Genomic DNA, 19,250 nt, shown 5'->3' with positions numbered 1-19,250 from the left:
AAGCTCCTCCCCATTATAATTAATAGCTAATCTGTATTTAGGAGATACTTTGAGAATATGTAATGTGTCCCATTTCCCAATCTCCTTTCATTTGCAATTAATTTCTAAAGTGTGATTTTCTTTTGAATACATGGGCACCTCCTATATTTTTAAAGGTAATTCCCAGGTCTGTGACTGAGCTCTCCCTGGGTGTGTCTCAACTCTGGAGGCAGCGTCATATATGGGAGATGGGGACATTCTGCAGAAGTAATGATTACTGGAGAGAACTGGAATGAGCCCTTGGAACTTCCTCTTCACTTTTCAAGGGCAGGGAAGGGGGTCTCTGCTGAGCACGTGTGGGGTCTGTCTGCAAGTTTCACCACCAAGTCATTGGAACTGCAGTCGGGGGTGGCAGCAGGCTAGGTCTGTGGCACTCAGAGCTATGAGTAACCCTGACCCTAACCCAACATCCTCTCTTGAGTTGACAGATTGGATTCTTTCATCCTCAACCCATTCCAGCCACAGCCAGAGGAAGGCCCAGCTAACCTGTTCCATGGACGGGCCTTGATTTTGACACAGATGTTGGGGTCTGCTTCTCATGGTCCACCCTGGGGTGGCCTGGAATGAGTCATGCTCAGGCCCTACCCACCTGACTTGAAGGCCAGATGGATGAACACAGGGAGGAAGCCACTCCTAGGTCAAGTTCATGCTCAGGGTGGTTTGCCCATAACCAAGGTTGAGCCACAGCCCCACCAGCTAGTCACCCAGGAGAGCTCAGACTCTGGGCTCAGCCCAGATTCTGGGTAATTCAGTCTAGTATTTTAAAAGTTTCCTAAGATGCTTCCAAGAACTTTGACCTCTTGTGAACTCTAGCAACTGTTGTTTATATAAATGTTTGATGGCTCTGCCTCCTTTGAAAGGTTCTAGAATATCAGGTATGCACCTGACCGCTATGTCTTCACTCAGGCCTTTATCTTCTAAACCCACAGCACCTACTCCTTTCACACTTCCCTCATCTCACAGCCCCCCATTGTGCCCACAAAGCCTGCCCAGCACACACGTGCCTCCCCTCCCTTGCGTGGAAAGCCTGCACCCCTCTGCTTGGCTTCAGTGCCTGTTGTTCCTTTGACCAGGTTCTCAGCCAGCCAGGCCTCTGTTGTCCTTGATGGAAGGGACCAGCTCTAAGCCTCTTGCCATAGCCCTGAGCACACAGTTGTGCTTTGTCAGCAAGAGCCAGGACGTTGTGTCCTGAATGCTTTGTTGTTTTCCAGGATAAAAAGTAGCAATAGCTAATATCTAATACGTGTTAAGTGTTGCCTACATGCCAAGCAGTGTTCTAGACAACTTACACATATTTACCCTTTCCCTCCTGCTTGCCTTCCTGAACTAACTCCTGCTTATCCCTCGAGTCTCCATCCAGGCGGCGCCTCCTCCGGAAGCCTTCCCTGGTGCCTGCCGCAGGATGAGTGACCTCTCCCAGTCTCACGCAGGCCAGCATGTTTCCCTCCCTCAGAGCAGCAGCAGCTGCATGCCTGTCCTCCACAGGAGTCTCCCCGCTGGGCCATGAGTTCCTCCAGGGCCGGAGCCACACCTGACCCACCTCTGTGCTCCCTGTGCCAGATCAGGACTTGGTACAGAGTCTGTGCTCAATAAATACTAGACCAGTCGAGATCAGGAGCGTGGGCCTGTGTGTGGTGGACCAGCCGGACGTGGGGCAGCAGACCTTCCCGCCTTGGGCCACTGTTCATCACTGCCCGCCAGCAGCCTGCCTGAGGACGTAGCCTTTGGGGGTTGACCTGGAAGCTGATGGGCCCCTGGATGGGCCAGGGCTGGAGGACTAGAGGGCCCAGTGCCTTCACCTGGCTCTCTCCTCCAGTTTGCAGATGGGGTGTACCTGGTGCTGCTCATGGGGCTCCTGGAGGGCTACTTCGTGCCCCTCCACAGCTTCTTCCTGACCCCGGACAGCTTTGAACAGAAGGTAAGAGGAGGCCCCAGCCTGACCCATCTTCCCATACCTGTGCTGGGACCATCTGGGTAAAGGTGGTGGCTTCCTGTCTCCCCAGGGTCTTCAGTGTTTGGATGAGGTGGGGCCGTGGTGACGCACAGCTGAGCTGGGGAACAGCGACCTACAGGCCCCTGAGCATCCCTCCTTTGCACCCCCTGGCCACACCCTGCCAGGGGCCACAGCCCAGCTTCATTCCTCCCCAGAGGTGACAGGGAAGGTGGCTGCAAAGTGGTCAGACGTGAGGCTCCCTTCTCAACTGAGTTCTGATGCCTCTCCTGGGCTGCCACCGCCCACCTGCTAGACAACGGGCATTTTGGTCCCAAGCAGAAACCTTTCTCTGTGTCTTGAATGTCTTTTTCTTCTAAACTTTATTTTTTGATTTATTTTATTTTGGCCTCACAGGGTCTTCCTTGCTGCTCCCAGGCTTTCTCTGGTTGCTGGCTAGCTGGGGCTGTTCTTCCTTGCGGTGCCTGGGCTTCTTACTGTGGTGGCTTCTCTCATCGTGGAGCACAGGCTCTAGGGCACACAGTCGCAGTAGTTGTGGCTCGCGAGCTGCTCCACAACATGTGGAATCTTCCAAGACCAGGGTTCAAACCAGTGTCCCCTGCATTGGCAGGTAGATTCTTAACCACTGCGCCACTGAGAAGGTCCTTTTGAACATGTCTTACTGTCAGATTCTTTCGACTGTGGGCACATGTTCCTGGGTTTACAGTCCTGGCCGTGACTCAGGAATACAGTAGGACATGGAGAGGACCTTTAACTCCTCCGGGAGTGCTTCACCAGCAGAGGCTAGGCCTCGTCCACACTCCATGTGGCAGGCCCACTTTGGCCGCCTTGTTTCTGCTTCAAAAGCCAGCCTCAGTTTAGCTCAGCCCCTGCCCCTCTGGCTACAGTGCTCATTCTTCCACTTTCCACGGGCAGGTCCCGGGGAGCCACAAGGGGCCAGGAATGAGTGTGCAGCACCTCACACACTTCATTTCTCTTTCCAGGTCTTGAATGTCTCCTTTGCCTTTGAGCTCATGCAAGACGGAGGATTGGAAAAGCCCAAACCACGGCCAGAAGGTACTTTGCTCTTCCCTGGGTTCGTGGCAAGAGGCAAGACATTCCCCTGCACACAGGTTTTCATGCCACAGAGCATGATTCGTGTTTGATACCAAAGGGAGACTGTCCTCTCTGAAACCGTCTTTGCCATCGCAAGGGAAGGTGGGACAGGGCACAGCTGCTCAGTTCTGGGGATGCTTGGTGAGCTGCAGATTGCACAGCCATGGGGGGAAAAAAAAGGAACCTGAAATCCCATGTGTGGGATCATCAGTATGAGGGCCCATGCAGACATGATGCAGAGCAGAGGTGCAGCTGCAGGAACTGTCCCGGCCTGATTTCCAGGTTCTTCTGTCCCTGGACAGGGCGCTGACCTGCCCGAGAGCTATCTCCCAGGTAGGCAAGGGGAAGATGCAGAGGTCATCACAGGCACTCTGCTCTGAGCATAACTACCTTTTCTGCGCTCTGCCAGCTCCAACTCTGCCTAAGGACAAGGCTTGATTTGTCAGGTTTGCGTTGCAAAGGTTAAGGCTGAAAAAATGCAAAAAGCAGCAAAATGCTCCAGCAGTTCTCCCTTGCTTGTGCTTAATTAAAGCAATGTGCACATTTGTGCATGTCGGAGGAGATGGTGGGAGTTGGGCTAAATTGGAAGGACCAGATAAGGCTTTGGTATTTTTTTTCTTTTATACTGGAGTATACAATGTTGTGTTGGTTTTAAGTGTACAGAAAAGTGATTCCGTAATACATATAATGGATCTATTCTTTTTTAAAATTCTTTTCTCATTAAGGTTATTATAGAGTATTGAACAAAGTTCCCTGTGCTCTATAATAGGTCCTTGTTGATTATCTATTTTAAATATAGCAGTGTATACATGTCAGTCCCAAACTCCCAATCTACCCCTTCCCCTCTGGTAAACATTGGTTCCCTAAGTCTGTGAGTCTCTTTCTGTTCTGTAGTAAGTTCACTAGTATCATTTTTTCAGATTCTGCATATAAGCAATATCATATTTGTTTTTGTCTGACTTGCTTCACCTAGTATGATAGTCTCTAGGTCCATCCGTGTTGCTACAAATGGCATAATTTCATTCTTTTTAAAGGCGGAATAATATTTATTGAATATATCTACCATATCTTCATCCATTCAGCCGTCAATGGACATTTAGGTTGCCTCCATGTCCCAGATACTGTAAACAGTGCTACGATGAACACTGGAGTGCATGTATCCTTTCAAACCATGTTTTTCTCCAGATATATGTGCAAGAGGAGGACTGTTGGATCATATGGGAGCATTGTTTTTAGTTTTCTAAGGAATCTCCACACTGTTCTCCATAGTGGCTGTATCCATTTACATTCCCACCAATAGTGTAGGAGAAGTCCCATGTCCCCGCACCCTCTCCAGATTTTGTTTGTAGACTTTTTGACGATGGCCATTCTGATTGGTGTGAGGTGAGATCTCATTGTAGTTTTGATTTGCCTTTCTCTGATAATTAGCAACATTGAACACCTTTTCATGTGCCTCTTGGCCATCTGTATGTCTTCTTTGGAGAAATGTCTATTTAGGCCTGCCAGTTGGTTTTTTTTTTTTGGTATTATTTGTTTTTATATTGAGCCACATGAGCTATTTGTAAATTTTGAAGATTAATCCCTTGTTGGTAGCATTGTTTGCAAATATTTCTCCCATTTTGTGGGTTGTCTTTTTGTTTTATACATAGTTTCCATTGTTGTGCAAAAGCTTTTGAGTTTATTTAGTTCAGTTGAAAATGGTGAAGCAAGTCTTGGAGGGATTTGATGCCAAGGCAGCAAGTTTGGACTTGATTCCATAACAGTAGGAGTCATGGAAGGTTCTTGAGCAGGTGGGTGGTGTGCTCAGAGCTCTATTCCAGAGAGACGACTTGGAAGGTAGTGTGAGGCACCATCAGCAGCACTGGGGAACGTAAGAGGAAAAACAGGCTTGAGAGGGGACGTAAGTGTCAGCTTTGGAAACCTTGAGGTTTTAACCAAAGAGAACTGGAGTTCAGGCCAAAGAACAGGGCTGTGGTTACATCATTGCAAGTCTTCCACTTATACACCAAGAGAGAATGGAACAACAGGAAAGCATGTAAAGAAAAGAGAAGGGCTAGCAACAGTATCAGAGAAGGCAATGGCACCCCACTCCAGTACTCTTGCTGGAAAATCCCATGGACAGAGGAGCCAGGTAGGCTGCAGTCCATGGGATCGCTAAGAGTCGGACACGACTGAATGACTTCACTTTCACGCATTGGAGAAGGAAATGGCAACCCACTCCAATATTCTTGCCTGGAGAGTCCCAGGGACAGAGGAGCTTGGTGGGCTGCTGTCTACTGGGTCACACAGTCAGCCACGACTGAAGTGACTTAGCAGCAGCAGCAACAGTATCTTATGGGAATGCCTTTATTCATGAGGCTGGAGGAGAAAGCAAGAAAACCAGAGGAGAGAGGTCGATTGTGAAGACATTAGTTGGTCCCTGTCTAATAACGCTTTCCAGACCTCAGTAACTATCAGCTGGCCAGCAAAGGCCAGTTTCTTAGTCCTATTTATCATCACCTTGTTCTGAGCACCTGGTTGCTGCCAGAGGAGAAGTTGAAGCAATGCTGTTGTCCCTCTTGAGGCTCTCTCTCTGCAAGGCCACTCAAGCCATTCTAATGCCTTTAAAAGTGGACTCTAAGAGTCCTGTGGCCAGCTGTTAAAAGCACCCTGCTTCTGGGTATGGGAGATGTAGCAGGAAGAGTTCTGGCCAGCATTTCTGCTCCGTCTTCTTGATCTGCCTAATGTGAAACTTTCTGGTTACAGGTTGGAAGTTCTCCTTCTGACACCAGTTTTCAAGCATTTATACCCTTTAACATGGTTTTTCCAATATCAATTAGTCTATAGGGATATTTCAGCATATAGATGACATTTCTTATATAATTATTGAACTGCTTAATATGAAATTTCCTGACCGATGTGAATGGAAAAACACGTCTGTTTTATTTGCTATTATACTGGGCACTATGCCCATGCTGAGAATTTCCAGTGCATAAAGTAGAAGTGAAATAGAATTCTGTGAAACTGTACTTTGTGAGAAGTGTACAGCATTCTCTCTTGTTTCTTTGCTTCTACCTGGGAAGTGAAATTTGGTAGTAAATGCTGTAGACTTTTCAAAAAGTGCTTATCGAGGTAGTTCTTTGAGGGTGTTTCAACATCAAACTGGCTGTAGTAGAGGCATTTTTTTATGGCAAATATTTTTAAGGTCAGGAAAATGCTTCCTCTGCCATGCTGTTTCACACTCAAAGCTCTGTTATACCTTGAAATCCCCTGGAAACTTTGGGTTTCCATCTCAGATGACTTTTGCTACTCACGCTTCATAATCTTTTAGTACCCCAGTTGTTGTTCAGTCGCTTAGTCATGTCTGACTCTTTGCAACCCCATGGAATGCAGCACTCCAGGCCTCCCTGACCTTCCCCACCTCCTGGAGCTTGCTCAAACTTACGTCCATCGAGTCAGTGATGCTATCAAACCATCTCATCCTCTGTCATTTCTTTCTCCTCCAGCCTTCAATCTTTCCCAGCATCAAGGTCTTTTCTAATGAATCAGCCCCAGTTAGTGTAAATGCAAGTCAAGCTTCAGCATCAAGTTCATGGCCAAAGGAGCAGCTGAAATATTGGCATGAGGGTGCTGGCTTTCTATTTAGGGTGTCATACCATGCCTCTTCAGTTGCACATGCCCACTCTGTAATCATTCAAATAGGTCATCTTTGAATATGGTTAAGATACCAGCACTCTAGGCAGATGGGGACTAGAAGACACCTAGAACCAGATAGGAATGAAGTCTGCATGTAAGACAGCCGGCAGGCTGATGGAAGGTCTAAAATATAAGGAGTCTAACAGCTGGGACCAGGCTACTGCACACAGTGCTGAAAATCCAGGCAGGTGAAGGCAGGTTAGTGTGGATGATCAATACTGTTTGTGGAAGGATTTGGTCAGAGGCTGGAAATATGGGAAATGATTGAACTTCCCTCCCCCATTCCCTTAGGAGATAGTTTACAGACCAGTGGCAAAATTTTTAAATTCTGATATGAGTGTCAGCAAGGATGCACAGCAACAGAGACTTTCTCTTTGTCCTTGTGTGCTTGCGTGCTAAGTCACTTCAGTCGTGTCCGACTCTGTGCAACCCTATAGACTATAGCTCGCCAGGCTCCTCTCTCCATGGGGTTCTCCAGGCAAGAATACTGGAGTGGGGTGCCATTTCCTTCTCCAAGGGATCTTCCCAACCCAGGGATCAAACTCACATCTCTTATGTCTCCTGCATTGGCAGGCAGGTTCTTTTACCACTAGTGCCACCTGGGAAGTCCCTATCTGTCCTATGTAATACATTTAGGACTTATCATAGGGGCTTCCATGGCACAGTGGGTAAGAATCTGTCTGCCAATGCAGGAGATAGGGGTTTGATCCCTGATCCAGGAAGATCCCACATGCTGCGGAGCAACTAAGTCTGTGCGCCACAGCTACTGAGCCTGCGCCCTGGAGCCCACAAGCCGCAGCTACTGAAGCCCATACTCTACAAGAGAAGGCACCACTAGAGAGCAGCCCCCGCTTGCCTCAACTAAAATAAAAGAGCACCCACAGCAACTAAGTCCCAGTGCAGCCAGAACTAAATAAAATTATTTAAAAAAGATTGATCATACAAATGTAAATGTATGATTCAAAATGTCCACCTCCTAACCCCTGGGACCTGTTATTACCTTACATGCTAAGAGAGACTTTGCAGATGTAAGCTGAGGATCTTCAGCTGGATCCTCATTGGAACCCCCACGACGATCCAGGATTACCAGAGTGATGTAACGTGAGAAAGACTCCACCAGCCTCGCTGACTGAAGATGAAAGGAGGCCATAAGCCGAAGGATGCAGGCAGTGCCTAGAGGGTTAGAAAAGGCAAGAAAATGGATTCTCCCTGAGAATCTCCAGAGGGGAACACAGCCCTGCTGACACCCAGTGAGACCCATTTTAGACTCTGACCTTTAGAACTGTAAGATGATAAATTTGGATTGTTTTAAGCCACCAGATATATGATAATATGTTAAAGCAGCAATAGAAAACTAATATACCCTATGACTAACAATTCCACTCATAAGTACGCAGGTCCATATACCAAGCCACTAGTCTAAGAATATCCCTAATGGACTACACTGGCATGTGCATCCCCAGTAAGCAAGCTAAATAAGTTGAAGTACACTCATACCATGGATTATTGCACAATGGCAACAATAAAAAGGAATGAAGTGAGAAATCACGAGAGAGACTTCTATTTGCTGAAGCATGAAGAGGTCAATGATTATCCTCTGCAAAAAAAGCAAGTGTAAAACTGGACAAAATGATCAAAACCAGCCATTTCAAGGCACTGAAAACTTACCAGAAGTAGTTCACAAATTGAGAAGTTTTCTTGAAAGACAACAGAACATAATTAGTTATACCTCAATAAAACCATAAAATATACATCAATGAAATTGTTTAAAGGATGAATCCTATAAACAATTTTGAGTTAAAAAAAAAATCACAAAATAATGTGTAGTATAAACCTATGTAGTATGAAGTATAAAAATAGGCAAAACTACAATTTGATGTTTAAGGGTTCATATGTTGCTGGTGGAACGTAATCTTATATCCTATGTATCAAGAGTAATCATGATAAAAGTGGGGATAGTGGTTAACTTTGCAGGGTGACTGTGAACCTGAATGCAGAGAGGAAGGGGGTGCTTCTAGGGTACTGGCAATAGTCTACCTTGGACATGAATTGTGGTTACATGAGGGTTTTCATACAACTATTTAAAACTCTGTGTGTGTGTGTGTATAGCATGTACTTTTCTGGATGCTTGTCATATTAAAAAAAGTTAATGTAAAGCTTATGGCTAAATCACTAGACAGGGTAGCAAATCACCACCAAAATAACCCATACCAAAGGATGGAAACAGGAGAGCAAGGCAAAGACTGCATATGAGCTCCATCCATTGGAGATGGGATGGAGGCTGGAACACAAAGGACATCTTAGAGCCTGGACTCACCCTGAGTAGGGGGCTTGTGACCACCCCATTTATTCCAGCCCCCACCAGTTGGTGGCACTGAGCCTCCTGATTTCCTCCCACCTTGGTCAGGGAACTCAAAGATGGAGGTAGGAAGGCATCAGAGAAGGGACCTCAGACTGGGATGAGGGCAGCTGGGGTGGCCCAAGTGGGTCCATGGAGGGCATGGCCTTGAGTCTGACTTGTTTCTTCCTTGGCCTTGACCAGACAGCTTCTGCTCTGGCTGTCTAGCCAGAAGCCCTACCATCCTGTCTGCTCCCAGACAGGGACTCTGGACCAGCATAAAGAAGAGATCAGAGCAGTACTGACTTGCTAATAATACAATTTATTAGCCCAAGTTTTGCAGGGAGTCATAGATCATTCCCAGGAATCCAAAGCTCCTTTCCTAGCTGAGAAGGCCCACCTACTGGCCTACCAGGAACTACCTGTGTGGCCCTTGGCTTTCTTGCTAAGAACACACAATAAGTAGTGTCTCTGATTATAGTCCCCCACTTCACCAGGCCCACCTTCTGGTGATGACCTACAGAAAGAATGAACTCAGATTTCCCAAGGAGCAGGGCTTACTTTATGTGAATGGTACCCCCTGGAGTTGTGCAATGGAGACTTAACAGACTTAAGCACAGACTTAACAGCTATCCGTTAAGCTCTGCTACTAGGCAAGAATGGGAAAGTTGAAAGGAAACTACCATTTAGGGAGCCCTTCATATGTTCATGAGGCTTCCCTGGTGGCTCAAACGTAAAGCATCTGCCTTCAATGCGGGAGACCTGAGTTCGATCCCTGGGTCAGGAAGATCCCCTGAAGAAGGAAATGGCAACCCACTTCAGTACTCTTGCCTGAAAAATCCCATGGACAGAGGAGCCTGGTAAGCTACAGTCCATGGGGTCGCAAAGAGTCAGACATGACTGAGCAAGTTCTCTCTTTCTCTCATATGTTCACGAAACCCAATCTTACCAGTGAGAAAACCGATTCCAAGACATTAAATGGCTTTAAGCAGATCATTAACCCATTGTAGTGAAGATACACTTCAAATTTTAGTGGACATTAAAATTAAAACAGAGGAGACGTATCAATATGACAGTAGATGGATGCAGAGTGCACCTCCTTCGTGAACACATCAAAAATATACCTACATGCGGAATAATTTTCACTGAAAACTAACTGGAGACTGGCAGAAAGACTCTTGTACAACCAATGCTATATAAAAGATCACACAGAACTGGGTAGGAAAGGAAAGGAAGCAATCAAGGACCTCTGCTCCTGGGAGGGGATGCATATGAGGAGGGGGATCACATGGACAGAGATCCTCCCTGGGGAGGGGGCAGTCTGAGCCACATATTGGGCACCCTGGCCCTGGAATCTGACACCAGGTGGATGAGTCCCCTTAGGTTTGAAAATCAGTAGGACAAATAGGAGGGCTATATGAAACCTAGACTCTTCTCATGAGGAGCACACTTGCTAGCTCTCAAAACAAGGCAGAGGAAGCAGACTGAAACAGCAGGGGACCCTGGCTGGTTTGCCTTAACTGCCCCAGCATATGCCCCAGCCTGCAATGAGTACCACTCCAGCCCCACTTGCTCCATGATGCTGCTCCACGCTAAGGCAAGGGCTGCTGTGGCTGAGGGGAATGCTCAGTTTTGAGGAAGGGAGCTGGTTTGGACATGGAACAGCCTCTGAAAGGGGCAGGGGAAACTTCTTCTGGTGCTTATGGAGCCAGCACATCAGAAGTGGTCTAAGACCCTAACTAGGGCTGGGACCTCCACAGCCCACACGTAGACCACCTCTGTGACCCAGTCCAGCCCAATCCTGCTCTGCTCTAGGGAGAGGCGATGGGCAGGGAAGATCACACACTTATGGGGAACAGAGCCAGTTCAGTTCCCACCTGAGGGCTTCTGCTTCAGTGACTTGGGACCCAGCCTCTCTCCCAATAGGGTGATAGCAGCCACTGAGCAAAGCAGAAGGCCCAGCTCACACCTAGCTCTACATCTAGGCCCCCCATCTCCCAACCCCACCTCCTACCAGCGTGACACCTGCCAGAACACCGTGGGGAAAGATGTGACCCATGCTCATGTCAGATCCAGCTCTCCCACCAAAGCCACTGGACACATGCAGACTGCATAGTCACTTCCACACAAGGACATCCATGGAGTTGGTAACTGTTTCACCTAATCTCACAGGGACAGAGCAAGTTAAGCAAGAGGACAAGATACAGGAATTTATTTCAATTGAAAGAACAAGAGAAAACCTGTGGAAAAGAAACAATGAAATGGAAGTAATTTACTTGATAAAGAGTTCAAAGCATCAGTAATAAGAATGCAAAGTGTATTAGGGAAAAGAATAGATTAATACAGTGAGATTTTAATAAGGAACTAAAATTTTAAAAAAAACTGATGAGAAGGAGTGTGGAGAGAGGGAACCCTCATACATTGTTGGTAGGAATGTAAATTGAACAGCCACTATGGGTTACAGTATGGAGGTTCCTTAAAAAACTAAAAATAGAACTACCATATGATCCTGCAGTCCCTCTCCTGTGCATATATCTGGAGAAAACCATAATTGAGAAAGATACATACACCCTTATGTTCATTGCAGCATAATATACAATAGCCAGGACGCGGAAGCAACCTAAATGTCCATCAGCAGAGGAATGGATAAAGAAGATATACATGGAATATTATTCAGCCATAAAAAAAGTTAAATAATGTCATTTGCATGAAAACTCATGTACCTAGAGATTGTCTACTGAGTGAAGTAAGTCAGAGAAAAAACCAAACAATATAACCTATATGTGGAATCTAAAAAAATGTTACAAATGAACTTCTTTACAACCCAGAAATAGTCACAGATGTAGAATACAAATTTATGGCTATGGTAGGGGGGAGGAAGGGGTGGAGACATAAATTGAGAGACTGGGATTATACACATATAATCTTAATGATAATTTATATACACACTACTATATATAAAAGAGATAACTAATAAGGACCTACTGTATAGCATGGGAAATTCTTCTCAATACCCTATAATGACCTACATGGGAAAAGAATTTTTAAAAGAGTGATATATGTATATGTTGAATGATTCTATGAAGACCTACAAGACCTTCTAGAACTAACAACAAGAAAAAAAAGATGTCTTTTTCATCAAACGGGACTGCAATGCAAAAGTAGGAAGTGAAGCCTGGAGTAACAGGCAAGTTTGGCCTTGGAGTACAAAATGAAGCAGGGCAAAGGCTAACAGAGTTTTGCCAAAAGAATGCACTGGTCATAGCAAACACCCTCTTCCAACAACACAAAAGATGACTCTGCACATGGACATCATCAGATGGTCAAGATCAAATTCCGGTTGATGGTATTTTTTGCGGCTAAAGATGGAGAGGCTCTATACAATCAGCAAAAACAAGAACAGGAGCTGACTATGGCTCACATCATGAACTCCTTACTGCAAAATTCAGCCTTAATTGAAGAAAGTAGGGAAAACCACTAGGCCATTAAGATATGACCTAAATCAAGTCCCTTTTTTGATTATACAGTGGAAGTGACAAATAGATTCAAGGGATAAGACCTGATAGAGTGCCTGAAGAACTATGGATGGAGGTTCATAACATTGTACAGGAGGCAGTGATCAAAACCATCCCCAAGAAAAGGAAATGCAACAAGGCAAAATGATTGTCTGAGGAGGCTTTACAAATAGCTGAGAAAAGAAGAGAAGCGAAAGGCAAAGGAGATAAGGAAAGATATACCCATCTGAATGCAGAATTCCAAAGAATAGCAAGGAGGGATAAGAAAGCCTTCTTAAGTGAACAATGTAAAGAAATGGAGGAGAACAACAGAATCTGAAAAACTAGAGATTGCTTTAAGAAAATTAGAGGTATCAAGGGAACATTTCATGCAGAGGGGCATGATAAAGGACAGAAACAGGATGGACCTAACAGAAGCAGAAGAGATTAAGAAGTGGCAAGAATATATAGAAGAACTGTACAAAAAAAAGTTGTTAATGACCAAGATAACCACAATGATTTAATCACTCACCTAGAGCCAGATATCTTGGAGTGCAAAGTCAAGTGGGCCTTAGGAAGCATTGGTACAAACAAAGCTAGTGGAGGTAATGGAATTCCAGGTGAATTATTTCAAATCCTAAAAGATGATGCTGTTGAAGTGCTGCACTCAATATACCAGCAAATTTGGATAACTCAACAGTGGTCACAGAACTGGAAGAGGTCAGTTTTCATTCCAGTCTCAAAGAACAGCAATGGGAAAGAATGTTCAAACTACCACACAATTGCACTTATTTCACATGCTAGCAAGATAATACCCCAAATTCTTCAGGCTAGGCTTCACAGTATATGAACTGAGAACTTCCACATGTACAAGATGGTTTTAGAAAAAGCAGAACAACCAGAGATCAAATTGCCAACATCTGTTGGATCACAGAAAAAGCAAGAGAATTACAGAAAACATCTACTTCAGCTTCATTGACTACGCTAAAGCCTTTGACTATGTGGATCACAACTAACTGTGGAAAATTCTTAAAGAGATGGGAACCAGACCACCTTACCTACCTCCTGAGAAACCTGTATGCAGGTCAAGAAGCAACAGTTAGAACTGGACATGGAACAACAGACTGGTTCCAAATCAGGAAAGGAGTACATCAAGGCTGTATATTGTCACCCTGCTTATTTAACTTATATGCAGAGTACATCATGAGAAACGCTGGGCTGGAAGAAACACAAGCTGGAATCAAGATTGCCGGTAGAAATATCAACTTCAGATATGCAGATGATACTACTTTAATGGCAGAAAGTGAAGAGGAACTAAAGAGCCTCTTAATGAAGTTAAAAGAGAAGAGTGAAAAAGCTGGCCTAAAACTCAACATTCGAAAAACTAAGATCATGGCATCCAGTCCTATCACTTCATGGCAAATAGATGGGGAAACAGTGGAAACAGTGACAGACTATTTCCTTAGGCTCCAAAATCAATGTGGACAGTGACTGTAGCCACAAAGTTAAAAGACATTTGCTCCTTAGAAGAAAAGCAATGACAAACCTAGACAGCATATTAAAAAGCAGAGACATCACTTTGCCAACAAAAGTCCGTCTAATCAAAGCTGTGGTTTTTCCAGTAGATATGTACAGATGTGAGAGTTGGGCCATAAAGAAGGCTGAGCACTGAAGAACTGATGCTTTCCAACTGTAGTGTTGAAGAAGACTCTTGAGAGTTCCCTGAACAAGGAGATCAAACCAGTCAGTCCTAAAGGAAATCAGTCCTGAATATTAATTGACGCTCCAATACTTTGGCCACCTGATGTAAAGAGCAGATTCATTGGAAAAGACCCTGATTCTGGAAAAAATTGAGGGCAAGAGGAGAAGGGGGTGATGAGATGGTTGGATGGCATCATTGACTCAATGATATGAGTCTGATTTAATCTCCAGAAGATAGTGAAGGATAGGCAAGCCTGGCATGCTGCCATTCATGAAATCACAAAGAGTTGTACACAACTAAACGGCAGAACAATAGCAATATATATATTTATAACTGATTCACTAGAGACAATTATATGCAAACAAATTTGACAACCTAGAAGAAATGGACAAGTTTCTAGAAATAGAAAGCCCACAAAAATTGAATCAAAAAGACAGTTTGAACTGACCTATCACTCGGGATGAAATTTTTGTTGTTGTTTAGTTGCTGAGTCACGTCCTACTCTTTTGTGATGCCACGGACTATAGCCCACCAGGCTCCTATGCCCATGAGATTTGCCAGGCAAGAATACGGGAGTGGGTTGCCATTTCCTTCTCTAGAATATCTTCCCGGCCCAGAGATCAAACCTGTGTCTTCCAAACTGGTAGGTGGATTCTTTACCACTAAGTCACGTGGGAAGTCCAGAGATGAAACAGAATCTGTCATTTTAAAACTCTGTACAAATAAAAGTCCAGGACCAGATGGCTTCACAGGCAATTCTACCAAACAAAGGAGAACTTACACCAATCCTTCTCAAACTCCTCCAAAAAACTGAAGAGGGGGGAACACTCCCAAAGACATTGTCTGAAGCCACCATCACCCTGATACCAATACCTGATAAAGATACTACCAAAAAAGAAAACCACAGGCTATTATCTTTGATGAATATAGATGTAAAAATTATCATCAAAACATTAGCAAACTGAATCCAACAGCATATGAAGGAGATCATAGACCGCAACCAAATGGATTTATCCCCAGTACACAAGGATGCTTCAGCGTATGCAAATCGGTCAATGTGATACACCACATACCAAAGAAAAGACAAAAACCACATGATCATCTCAACAGATGCCAAAGAAGCATATGATAATAGTCAACATCCATTCATGTTAAAAACTCTTACCAACGTGGGTATTGGGGGATCATATCTCAATATAATAAAAGCTATTCATGACAAATCTATAGCCAATATAATACTCAATAATGAAAAGCTAAAAGTCTTCCTGCTAAAATCTGGAACAAGGACATACACTTTCACCTCTTTTAATCAACATAGTATTGGAAGTCCTGCCAACCACAGCAATCAGATGACAAAAAGAAATAAAAGTTATCCAAATGGGAAGGAAGAGGTAAAATTGTCATTACATGCAAATGTCACGATTCTGTATATATAGCAAACCCTAAAGACTACACACAAAAACTACTAGAACTGATAAACAAATTCAGCAAGGTAGCAGGATATTAGATTAACGTACAAAAATCAATTGCATTTGTTTACACTAACAATGAAATATCAGAAAGGGAATGTAAAAAACAGTACCAGACTTTCATAGTGGCCCAGTGGTTGGGAATCCACCTGCCAATGCAAGGGACACAGGCTCAATCCCTAGTTCAGGAAGATTCCGCATGCCATAGGGTAGCTGAGCCCATGTGCCACAAACAACTACTGCAGTCTGAGAGCCCTAGAGCCCATGCTGCACAACAAGGGAAGCCAGCACCCTCAGAAGCCCATGCACCACAGCTAGAGAGGAGCCCCTGCTCGCCACGAGTAGAGAAAGCCTGCACACAGCAATGAAGATCCAGCACAGCCAGAAGTACATAGATAAATAAAATTTAAGATAAATATTCTAGAAGCAGCATTAAAAAAAAAAAAAATACCATTCAAAGTTGAATTCCCAAAAAAGAAATACTTAGAAATAAACCTTACAAAAGAAATGGAAGACTTATACACTGATGACTATAAAACATCAATAAAGGAAATTGAAGATGATTCAGAGAAGTGGAGAGATATCTCATGCCCTTGGATTCGAAGAATGTATATTGTTAAAATGGCCATACAACCCAAGTGTGTGTGTTAGTTGCTTGGTCATGTCGGACTCTTTGCAACCCCATGGACTGTAGTCCACAAGGCTCCTCTGTCCATAGAATTCTCTAGGCAAGGATACTGGAATGGGTTGCCATTTCCTTCTCCACACAACCCAAAGAAACCTCCAGATTTAATACAATCCTGTCACTCATGACATATTTCAAAGAACTAGAACAGATAATCCTAAAATGTATGTGAAATCATAAAAGATCCATGATTGCCAAAACAATTCTGAAGAGAAAGAACAAAGCAGAAGGCATAATCCTCCCAAACTTTTGGTTACTACAAAGTTTCAGTAATTGAAGACAGTGTGGTACTGGCACAGAAACAGCCAGATGGATCAATGGAACAGAATAGAGAGCCCAGAAATAAACCCAAACACCTCCAGTAACTTTATTTTTGATAAAGAAAGCGAGGATATACTATGGGAATTAAGACAGTCTCTTTAACAAATGGTGTTGGGAAAGTTGAAGGGCTTCATATAAGTCAGTGAAGTTAGAACACACCTTCTCACCATGCACAAAAATAAACTCAAAATGGCTTAAAGACTTAAACATAAAACATGACACCATAAAATTCCTAGAGAGATCATAGGCACAACATACTCTGACTTAATTCGTACCAGTGTTTTCTTAGGTCAGTCTCCCAAGGCAATAGAAATAAAAACAAAAATATACAAATGGGTCCTAACCAAACTTACAAGCTTCTGCATAGAAAAGGAAACCATTTTAAAAAAGACAATGTACAAAATAGGAGAAAATATTTGCAAGTGATGTGACTGACAAAGGCGTGTAGTTACCAAAAATACACAGCAGCTCATACAGCTCAAGAACAACAACAAAACAAACAATGCAATCCAAAAATGGGTAGAAGACCTAAATAGATCTTTCTCCAGAGAAGAAATAACAATGGTCAAGACACATGGAAAGATGCTCAGTCTTGCTAATGACTAGAGAAATGCGAGTCAGAACTACAGTGAGGTACCACTTCACACCAGTCAGAATGGCCATCATTAAAAACTCCCTTGTGGCTCAGTCAGTGGTAAGGAATCCACCTGCTAATGCAGAAGACACATTGTCAGTCCCTGATCGGGGAAGAGCCCATGTGCCGCAGAGTGACTAAGTCCATGCACTGCAACTAGTGAGCCTGTGCTCCAGAGCCCTGGATCTGCCACTGCTGAGCCCATGTGCTGCACTGCTGAAGCTTGTGTGCCCTGCAGCAAGAGGGGCCACCACAATGAGGAGCCTGTGCACCACAGCTAGAGGGTGGTCCCTTCTTGCCATGACTGGAGAAAAGCCCCTGCACAGCAACAAAGACCCACCACAGCCAAAAATAATGGATAGGTAAATAAAATTATTTTTAAAACTCCACAAATAACAAATGCTGGAGAGGATGTGGAGAAAAGGAAACTCGCCTGCACTTTGGTGGGAATGTAAGGTGGTACAGCCACTATGGGAAACAGTATGGAGGTTCCTCGGAGAACAAAAAACAGAATTACCATATGACCCAGCAGTCTCACTCCTCAGAATACTTCTGGACAAAACTATAATCCAAAGAGATACATGCGCCCCTGTGTTCACAGCAGCACTCTTCATGATAGCCAAGACAGGGAAATAACCTAAATGTCCATTGACAGACAAATGAATAAAGAAGAATCCGTACATATATCAATATACAATGGAATACTACTCAGCCATAAAAAGGAATGATTCCCTTGGCAGCAACACAGGCACAACTAGAGATTATCATACCAAGTGAAGTCAGAAAAAAGAAAAATAAATACCATATGTAATCACTTATATATGGAATCTAAAATATGGCACAAATGAACATATCTACAAAACATAAACAGACTCATAGAGAACAGACTTGTGGTTGCCAAGGTAGAGGGGGTTGGGGAAGAGATCAAGTAGGAGGTTCGAGTTAGCAGAGGTAAGCTATTATATGTGGAATGGATAAAGAACAAGGTCCTACTGTATAGCACAAAGAACTTATATCATCCTTCTCAACTGTTAAAAAACACTGAAGAGAGGAGGACATTCATAAATTCATTCTACAAGGTCATCATGACCCGGATACCAAAATCAGGTAAAGATACTACAAAAAATAAAAAATTACAGGCCAATATCTAAGATAAATATACGTAAAAATTCATGACAAAAATATTACCCAAATTCAACAATATAAAAATCCCCAAATTAAATGGGATTCATCCCAGGAATGCAAGGATGGTTCAGTTCAGTTCAGTTCAGTTGCTCAGTCGTGTCCGACTCTTTGCGACCCCATGAATCGCAGCACGCCAGGCCTCCCTGTTCATCACCATCTCCTGGAGTTCACTCAGACTCAAGTCCATCGAGTCAGTGATGCCATCCAGCCATCACATCCTCGGTCGTCCCCTTCTCCTCCTGCCCGCAAACCCTCCCAGAATCAGAGTTTTTTCCAATGAGTCAACTCTTCTCACAAGGTGGCCAAAGTACTGGAGTTTCAGCTTTAGTATCATTCCTTCCAAAGAACACCCAGGGTTGATCTCCTTCAGAGTGGACTGGTTGGATCTCCTTGCAGTCCAAGGGACTCTCAAGAGTCTTCTCCAACACCACAGTTCAAAAGCATCAATTCTTCGGCGATCAGCCTTCTTCACAGTCCAACTCTCACATCCATACATGACCACAGGAAAAACCATAGCCTTGACTAGACGGACCTTAGTCGGCAAAGTAATGTCTCTGCTTTTGAATATGCTATCTAGGTTGGTCATAACTTGTCTTCCAAGGAGTAAGCGTCTTTTAATTTCATGGCTGCAGTCACCATCTGCAGTGATTCTGGAGCCCAAA

The 19,250-nt window shown here is 44.1% G+C and overlaps 1 protein-coding gene across 1 annotated transcript in view; it reads left to right on the top strand.

Annotated features, from left to right (window-relative positions):
• PARVA (parvin alpha) overlaps positions 1–19,250 on the top strand; it is a 169,228-nt gene that overhangs the window by 137,338 nt on the left and 12,640 nt on the right. The window contains exons 11-12 of the mRNA XM_052652390.1: positions 1,856–1,957; positions 2,974–3,046. Of these exons, the coding sequence (XP_052508350.1) occupies positions 1,856–1,957; positions 2,974–3,046 (175 nt within the window). The remainder of the gene's footprint in view (positions 1–1,855; positions 1,958–2,973; positions 3,047–19,250) is intronic.

This window comes from Budorcas taxicolor, chromosome 15, assembly GCF_023091745.1.
Source record: "Budorcas taxicolor isolate Tak-1 chromosome 15, Takin1.1, whole genome shotgun sequence".
NCBI lineage: Eukaryota > Metazoa > Chordata > Mammalia > Artiodactyla > Bovidae > Budorcas > Budorcas taxicolor.
Note: the sequence above shows the minus strand (reverse complement) of the source record. Positions and strands in the feature narration are given on the sequence as shown.